The sequence below is a fragment of the Gekko japonicus genome, unplaced genomic scaffold (assembly GCF_001447785.1).
Source record: "Gekko japonicus isolate JY-2015 unplaced genomic scaffold, Gekko_japonicus_V1.1 scaffold4570, whole genome shotgun sequence".
Taxonomy (NCBI): domain Eukaryota; kingdom Metazoa; phylum Chordata; class Lepidosauria; order Squamata; family Gekkonidae; genus Gekko; species Gekko japonicus.
The window spans coordinates 62222-71084 of record NW_015167188.1 but is presented as its reverse complement, the minus strand read 5'-3'; the positions used below and the strand labels follow the sequence as shown (position 1 = coordinate 71084).

Here is an 8863-nt window from a genome sequence, read left to right as displayed (position 1 = left end):
TCTTGCCTGCATGCGGTGCGCGGTTGGGGCGTGTGTCTCTGATCCGGGAGACCCCTGGTTTATCCTGGCTGCCGTCTGAGAGGGAGGAACCCACAGAGCCGGATGGCCCCCATCTCCTTGCCTTTTTCTTTTTAAAATGTTAAACTGTTTATTGGAGATTGAAATGAAACACAGTGCGGTACTTGGTAAAGCGTGAATGAAAGACGATTACGAAGCAATCACTCAGTCGGCGGCGAATCCAGGATTGCCGTTACAAGTTTATTTGCCAGTTTTGAGCTGATCGTTCAAATAATTAAACATAAAAATAAATGGGGTTCCAGCCAGTGTTAAAGATCATAGAATCATAGAATGTTAGAGTTGGAAGGGACCTTGCAGGTCATCTAGTCCAGCCGCCTGCACTCTGCAGGAGCACAGCCGAAAGAGAGCCCTACAACATACTTCGACTACTTAATGGTTAACGATATAAGGTGTGTGAATCAATTAAGGGTGCTTTCTGTAATGTTCCTTCCGAGTCAGCAAAAGCAGGTAGCCATGATGACCATTTGGGCATAAATCAGTGTTCCCTCTAAGCTGCTTTAGTGTGAGCCAGCTCACAGTTTTTTTAGCCTCCGGCTCACACGTTGTTTTGTCTTTGCTCAGGAAGGAGGGCTCCAGAGCAAACTGATTTATGCAGGAGCCAGATCGCTCGCTCACAGCTTTAATGCCAGCAGCTCGCAAAGTAGGGTTTTTGCTCACAAGACTCCACAGCTTAGTGGGAGCATTGGTCATAATACTAGCAGAGGTCACCTGTCTATCTTGCTGCGCAATCCATGATCGATTATTTTTTTTAAATCAAAAGTGCAAAACGTGACACCGCGCCCCGACGATTGCATTCTGAGCGTTTCTCTTTTGAAAGGGGGTTCCGTTCTGGCCGCCTCTGCCGGTCCCTCTGAGTCCCTGCGCGAAATGAATAACAATAGAAATGGGGGTGGGGCAGGCCCGGGGCACTGCCCGCTCACACTTCCGCCTGCCGTTCGTATCCCCTCGGTGGCCACTCTCTCCCGCATCTGGCGTCTGAGTGGTGACCTCGCCGCGGAAGTAGGGATTAATTCCAACGGGACGGGGCTTTAATCGCCTACAATCGCCTTCTCGCTGTCGCTAAATCCTTGCGAGGGTCGGGAAGGGGGGGGAGGGTGCTCCCCCCTCCCCCATCCGTCTTCCCGCTAATGTCATTTCCCCAGGTCCCTTTTGGCACTGGTTGTAGGTCTTTAAGGCAGGGCAATGTCAGCGGTGGGGAGGGTAAGGGGTGGTGGGCTGGAGTCATTCCTGAGCATCCTTTGTGGGGGTGGGGTCGTGAATTGGTGAGTCTGGGGGCTGGGATTTGAGACAGGGCAAAGAAGCACAAGAGGCATTGTGGATCGGGGAGAGGAGAGTCGTTGGAGGTCTCCGGGGCTCCTGTGCGCTGCTGGAAGCGCACGACACCGGGGCCTTGGGAGCACGGGCCAGAAAACTCGCACTTCTTTACAGCAGATTAGTCTAGCCAGACGATGACTGTCTGGCTGATCCCCGACTCGTAATCGCTGCTGGCGTTCGGAAATCCAGCTTTTCCCCTTAAACGTGCCTTTGGCAGAACCGAGAACGCTTGCACCGACATTAGATGGGTGTAAAGCGACGTCAAGTCACAGCCGACTTAAGAGCAACCCTGTAGGGTTTCCCAGGCACAAGATGGACAGAGGTGGTTTGCCACTGCCCTGTCTCTGCGTAGCGACCCTGGAATTCCTCGGTGGCCTCACATCCGAGTACTAACCAGGGCTGACCCTGCTTAGTTTCTGAGATATGATGAGATTGGGTCATCCTGGGCTGTCCAGGTAAAGGCAAGGGACGAACGGAGGTGGTTTGCCATTGCCTGCCTCTGCGTAGCAACCCTGGACTTCCTTGGTGGTGTCCCATCCAAGTACTAACTGAGGCTGACCCTGCTTAGCTTCCAAGATCTGTAGAGATCGGTCTAGCCTGGGCCCATCCAGTTCAGGGCAGAAGACATACAGAGGTGGTTTCCCATTGCCTGCCTTGGTATAGGAACCCCGGAATTCTTTCGTGGTCTCCCATCCAAGGACCGACTCCGCTTAACTTCCGAGATCTGATGAGACCAGACTAGTCTGGGCGATAGCGTTGCTGCGGAGGAAGGCTGCAACCGATGCTCCCTCTAAGCTGTGGAGTCTTCTGAGCAAAAATTCCACTTTACGAGCTCCCGGCGTTAAAGTTGTGAGCGAGCGATTGGGCTCCTGGCTAAATTAGTTTGCTCTGGAGCCATCCCCTTCCCCTCCTGTGCCGAGACGAAAATGTGTGAGCTGGAAGCTAAAAAACTGAGCCTAGCTTCCAGGTCTCTTCTTACCTGTGGCAGGGGGCTCCCAGCTTCTCATTGGGGTCTCCCGGCTCCTTGTCCTCATCATTACACAAGGGCCGTCACACGGTAACATTCTACTGTTCAGGGCAAAAACTCTATGGCAGAGGTGTCAAACTCATTTCTTATAAGGGCCGTATCTGACAGAAATGTCACTTTGTCGGGCTGGGCCATGTATATGTAAACTTTATAAAGGACACAGGCAAAGCAAATTAACTATATTATTTTTAAGTCTAAATACAAACATGCTTTAAATATAAGAGCAAAAGCATTGCCTTGCTTTAAATCTACCTTAAATATAAGAGCAAAAGCAGAGCCTTGCTTTAAATATACTTTAAATATAAGAGCAAAAGCAGAGCCTCGCGGGATCAGACCAGTGGTCCATCTAGTCCAGCATCCTGTCTCACACCGTGGCCAATCAGTTCCTCTGAGTCTGCACAATATTTCAAATGAGACCGCCCCATAGATCTATCAAAGGGCATTACAATATCAGCTGTTTCATTCTCAATCCCTTTCCTAATCATCCCTAACTTAAGAGTTTGCCTTCCCCCCCCTGCAGAAACGCACTGAGTTAGAACATAAGAGAAGCTAGGAGAAGCCCATCCAGTCCAACACTCTGTGTCACATGGTGGCCAAAGCCCAGTTGCCATCAGGAGGTCCACCAGCAGGGCCAGAACTTCAAAAGCCCCCCAACACACCCAGAATACAGAGCATCACTGCCCCAGACATAAGAACACAAGAGAAGCCATGTTGGATCAGGTCAATGGCCCACCCAGTCCAACACTCTGTGTCACACAGTGGCCAAAACCCAGGGGCCATCAGAAGGTTCATGTCTCTGGGTCCTGCCAGATCCCTGAGAGCTAGCGCTCGAGTATTCTGTGTTACGCTGATGAACCTTCTTCTTTCTTCTTTTGTCTAGGATCCGGCCATGTCCCTAGGCCGCCTGCTGCTATCCCTCGCGGTGGCGCTGACGCTCCTGTTGCCCTTGTACCCGGCTGCCCGTCCCCCTGCCTACCCGTCCTTCTTGTTTCCCAACACCAGCTTCAATCACCTAGCCCGAGCCCGGGTTACGGGGACGCTGTACGTGGGTGCCGTCAACGCCTTGTTCCAGCTGAGTCCCGAGCTCGCGTTGGCGGAGCACGTGGCCACCGGGCCAGCCAGCGATAGCCCCGAGTGCCTTCCTTTCCGGGACCCCCACGACTGCCCCCAGGCGCGGTCCACGGACAACACGAACAAGCTGCTGTTGCCCAATGAGCACACTGGGGAGCTGGTGGTCTGTGGGCAACTCTTCCAGGGGGTGTGCGAGAAGAGAGCCCTGGCCAACATCTCCAGAGTGCTGTATCGCCCCGAGGATCCTGGCGACAACCAGTTCGTGGCGGCCAACGAGCCGCGGGTCTCCACCGTGGGCCTGGTGGGCCAGCACGCTGGCCGAGACCTGCTTTTCGTGGGGCGCGGGCTGACGGCCAAGCTCTCTGGGGGGATCCCGCCGTTCACCATCCGTCAGCTGGAAGGGCCCCAGGCGTTCTCCAACGAGGGAATGGGCAAGCTGGTGGTGGGCGACTTCTCGGACTACAACAACACCTACGCCGGCGCCTTTGCTTCCGGGGACTACGTCTACTTCCTGTTCTCCCGGCGAGGGGCCAAGGCGCAGATGGAGTATCGTGCCTACCTCTCTCGGAGCTGCGTGGAGGACACCAACCTCTACTCCTACGTGGAGCTCCCCCTGGAGTGCCGGGATGCCAAAGGGCGCGTTTACAACCTGGCGCGGGCCGTGCATTTGGACGCCGGGTTCCCGGGCGAAGGGGCGACGCTGTTCGTCGTCCTGGCTGCCGGGCAAGGCTCCACGGCGTCCCCGACGGCCCAGACGGCACTGTGCGCGTACAGCTTAAGTGAGGTCAACGCCGCCATGGAGCGGACGCGGCGCCTGTGCTACACCTCGGCCGGGAAGGGCCCCACCGGGAAGGAGGAGGCGGCCATAGAGTACGGCGTGACGTCCCACTGCAACTTGCTACCCAAGGTGAGAGCGGGTGGCTGTCGAAGGCTTCCCTCATCCGGGACGAGGAGCTGGTTAGAACAGCTGCCCTGCCCCAGAGGCGGTTGCATACCAGACTTTTCTGCTTTCATCTGGCGTGTTTGCTTTAATTTTCAGGAATCTCCCGAGGCTTACCCCTGTGGTGACGAACACACTCCTAGCCCCATCGCCAGCCGGGTGCCAGTGGTGGCGGAAGCTCTACTAACCACCATACCGAGGCTGACGGCTGTGGCGGCCATGGGAGAAGCAGGTCATACGATCGCCTTTCTTGGGGATGGCATGGGGCGGTTGCACAAGGTGAGGAAGGGTTGTTCACGGTCTGGTTGATCCCGTTTCATGTGCACGTTTTGTCTTCCTCAGTGGTGGTTGTGCATGAAAATCACACAAGGGTTTCTCTTGCCTTGTGTGCTTTTGTTTGGAAGAAGGTGGTGGCTTTCCAGTTCGGCGTAGTAGTTAGGAGCGTAGACTCTAATCTGGGAGAATCGTGTTTGAGTCCCCACTCTTCCACATGCAGCTGCTGGTGTGACCTTGGGTCAGTCACAAGTTCTCGCAGAGCTGTTCTCTCAGGAGCAGTCCTCGAAAGAGCTCTCTCAGCCCCACCTACCTCACAGGGTGTCTGTTGTGGGGAGGGGGAGGGAAAGGAGTTTGTGAGCTGCTCTGAGACGCCTTTGGGTAGTGAAGGGTGGGGTATAAATCCCATCTCTTCTTCCTCTTCTTTTACCTCACAGAGTGTCTGTGGTGGGGAGGGGAAGGGAAAGGAGTTTGTAAGCCGCTCTGAGACTCCTTTGGGTAGTGAAGGGCGGGGTATAAATCCAATCTCTTCTTCTTCTTCTTTTACCTCACAGGGTGCCTGTTGTGGGGAGGGGAAGGGAAAGGAGTTTGTAAGCCGCTCTGAGACACCTTTGGGTAGTGAAGGGCGGGGTATAAATCCAATCTCTTCTTCTTCTTCTTTTACCTCACAGGGTGTCTGTGGTGGGGAGGGGAGGGGAAAGGAGTTGTGAGCCACTCTGAGACTCCTTTGGGTAGTGAAGGGCGGGGTATTAATCCAATCTTTTCTTCTTCTTCTTCTTTTATCTCACAGGGTGTCTGTTGTGGGGAGGGGAAGGGAAAGGAGTTTGTAAGTCTCCTTCGGGTAGTGAAAGGTGGGGTATAAATCCAATCTCTTCTTCGTGTATATAGGCACGTGTGCTATTTTTTCCTTATTTATTAATTTTTATTTCTATTGTTAATTGCTGTATTAATTTTTCAAAAACATGTACCGTCCTCTTAGCCTTCTGAATCTTTTGCACACCATGAAGTCTTATCCCCAAATGTGGGAAGCTTGTATGGTTGCCACCCCTGGGTTGGAAATTCCTGGAGATTTGAGAGTGGGGTTTAGGGAGGGGAGGGATCTTGGTAGGTAATAATGCCGTGTGACCCATTTTCTGAAGTAGCCATTTTCTCCGGGAGAAGTTGAATAAGTGCTTGTAATAAATCAGAGGTTGATGTCGCCTGGAGGTCTGTTGTAATTTCAGGAGATCTCCAGCCTCTGCCTGGAGGTTGGCAAGCCTAGGAGGTTGGTTGTGAAAGAGTCACTCTGCGCATGCTCAGAGCTTCTCTTTGTTGCTGGAAACTCTTACCTGAGGTTATACTGGACCCCCTCTTGGAAAGCAGTGTCGTACACGGCTTTCCTAACCAAAAAGGCCTTCTGTATGGACCATGTGGGTGCGTGTTTTTGTTTGTTTCCGTGTGGGAAACTAATTTCCTTTCAGGTATCATTTTGAAGGGCAGCAACCTCTTCAGAGCACTTACCAGCAGGGTCATTTCTAGAAAAAGAGGTGCAGGAGCTCATTAGCATAATTTATTAGCATAATTTATTTGCATATGCCACACCCCTTGATGTCACCGGAAGTGTGTCAGAAGGCAACACCCACTGCTCAGGCTCCACTGGACTGTTTTGGATTGCTAGCTATTGGGGGGAAAGACGTGCAGATCTGTCCTTGCAGAGGAGGGAGAGCTTGTACCTGAATAAAAATTGGTCTTAAAGGTGCCACTGGACTCTGGAGTGCGAGAGGGGGGGGGGGGGGGAACGCGCAGATTTGCCCTCACAGACGAGGGAGAGCTTGTGCCTGAAGGCGGGCAGGGGGGCCCCTCGGGCGGGGCCCCCCTCTGCAACTTACCTGGCTGCTTCTTGCTCCTTGTGGCCCGACTGAGGGCTGCTGGGAACAGGGGGTGGGCCTTGTTGCATGTGCCCGCCCCCTGGGCACCTTACTGCCGGAGCTCCACTCCTCTGCGCTCCCGCAGGAAATGACCCCTGCTTACCAGGAACTGTTTTCTACATCGTTCTCGAAGTTTTTTTACTTCCTAAGGTGCTTTCAGATCAAACACTGCCCTGCTTTTGTTTGAAGGATGGGGGGGACGTGCCCCCGTAGTGGGTTTACATTTCCGTAGGTCAATGTTTGGGGTCCTCTAGGTGGGGCATTGGCCCTGGCGCTTGGGGCAAAAGCAGAACCCAAAAGTCCTAGCCGCCTGCTCCTTTTTGCTCATAAATCTCCAAGGTTTGAAACTTGGGGTGAGTTGTTCTGCATCTTCTTCCCCCGTAACCCAGAAGGGTTTTCTGGGATCGCTCGGCAGAGGTTTATTGGTCCTAGTGGTGGCTCAGGGATCGAAGGTGGTGTGTTTAATTTATGAGTTTATAGAAGCCGCAGAATTCAGTAGCTCAGAGAGGCTGCATCTTGAGAATCGTGTGCCTGTCTGTTTAAAGCCGGTTTCTAGCCTCATGTCTATGGAAAAATATGTTTTTAATTGGGTGGGCACTGCACGGTCAGATCCTGAAACGAGACCGATGGACAGGGTTTGTCCAGTAAATAAAGGATGGCCCTTCAATATCCTCCGTAGCTGAACACTTTGCTCGATACCTTGGGCAGACGAAGGAAAAATGCCCGCCTTTGTTTACCCACTGCGCCAACGTGAAGCCCTTCCGCTCCCCAAACCCCACCCTCCTCAGGCCCCACCCTCAAAACCCACAGCTGGCCACCCTAGCTGAATACGTTCAGCAATTAATCCGTTGAATTGTCTGCTACTTTTTAAAAAAGTTAACCTAAGTGCCTTTGGGAGATATTGAAGGAAGCGTGCCAGAGCTTCACGGTTGTTTCCCCCCCCCCAAAAAAACCCAAAACCATAAACGGCATTTTTCGCCGAAGGGTCTTGTTTAATAATATTGTTGTCTTTCTGTTCTGCAACACCCAGGGAACCCGAGTAGTACATAAGATCCCATAGAAGGCATCTGCGTGGGTTCCAGCAGTGGAAATAAACTTGGAAACGCGTGGGCCGCGTCTGATGAAATCAGAAGCCGGTCTGGGGCAGAGCGTGGCTTCCAGCAGTGTAGGAGTGCCGTGCTTCAGCGCTCATTGTTTCTCCTCACGGAATATTTTCTCCATCTCTCTACTTCCCCTCCCTGTTTTCGCCGACTGAGACCCACAACAGTTCAAGGGGTGTGTGTGTGCACGTGTGCGTGTGGAGGGAGGAGAACTGGCTTCAGGGAACCGGGGTCCTTTTCCTTCTCCTCCTGGTCTTTTGAATCAATGAAGGAACATTCCCTCACGTCCCTTCAGGTGTTGGGAGAACGTGTACCCAAAGGGTAGATATCTTTCAAGGTTAATTCTCCCTCCGCCGCCTTTCGGCCCCAGGATGGAAAGAAGTAAGCGGTAGGCCTTTTGTTTCTCTTTAGCCGCCCACGTTCCCAAGTCTTCGTGAGCGGGACTTCGGCAAAATGAGTTGTGTGTGGTTTTTCCCCCGTATCAGCTTTTTGTGGTGAGGGTTAACTGCCTGATACTTTGGGGTCTTTCTGAGGTTGTATCTTTCTATTTTCTTCCGTTTTGGGGTCTTTCTGAGGTTGTATCTTTCTATTTTCTTCCGTTTCGGAAGGGACTCACGTCTGGGTCATGGTCTTTTTCTGCTTGGTTTCCACACGCGGGGACGCCGTTGGTGCTACTTTTGGAAATGGGAAATCCCCCCCCCCCCCCCATGGACGGCAACTCCATTCTTGGAGATTTTGGGCGTGGAGCCTGGAGAGAGCAGGATTTGGGGAAAAGAGACCTCAGTGGGGTATAATTAGGGTTGGCAACTCCGGGTTGGAGATTTCGGGGGTGGAGCCTGAGGAGGGCGGGGCTTGGGGAGGGGGAGGGCTCCAGTGGGGCCTGATGCCGTAGAGTCCACCTTCCAAAGTGGCTGTTTTCTCCAGGTGAATCTATTGTTATTATTTATCCAATTTGTACCCCGCCCTCACCAGAAACAGGCTCAGGGCGGCTTACATTGGTTGGTACACAAATAACCATTAAAATCCATATAAAACATTTGAAGAATTCAGTTACAAATAGACGTGTAAAATCCTAAAATCATAAAGTGCTGGGCATATTTCATTCGATACTTCAGATGGTGTACTGAAGAGTGCATACAGACAACAGTTTTCA

At 52.7% G+C, this 8863-nt stretch overlaps 1 protein-coding gene across 1 annotated transcript in view; it reads left to right on the top strand.

Moving 5' to 3' along the window:
• PLXNB3 (plexin B3) overlaps positions 1–8863 on the top strand; it is a gene marked incomplete at its 3' end in the record, with an annotated part of 72186 nt that overhangs the window by 1172 nt on the left and 62151 nt on the right. Inside the window, exons 2-3 of the mRNA XM_015413147.1 lie at positions 3300–4397; positions 4530–4709. Of these exons, the coding sequence (XP_015268633.1) occupies positions 3300–4397; positions 4530–4709 (1278 nt within the window). The remainder of the gene's footprint in view (positions 1–3299; positions 4398–4529; positions 4710–8863) is intronic.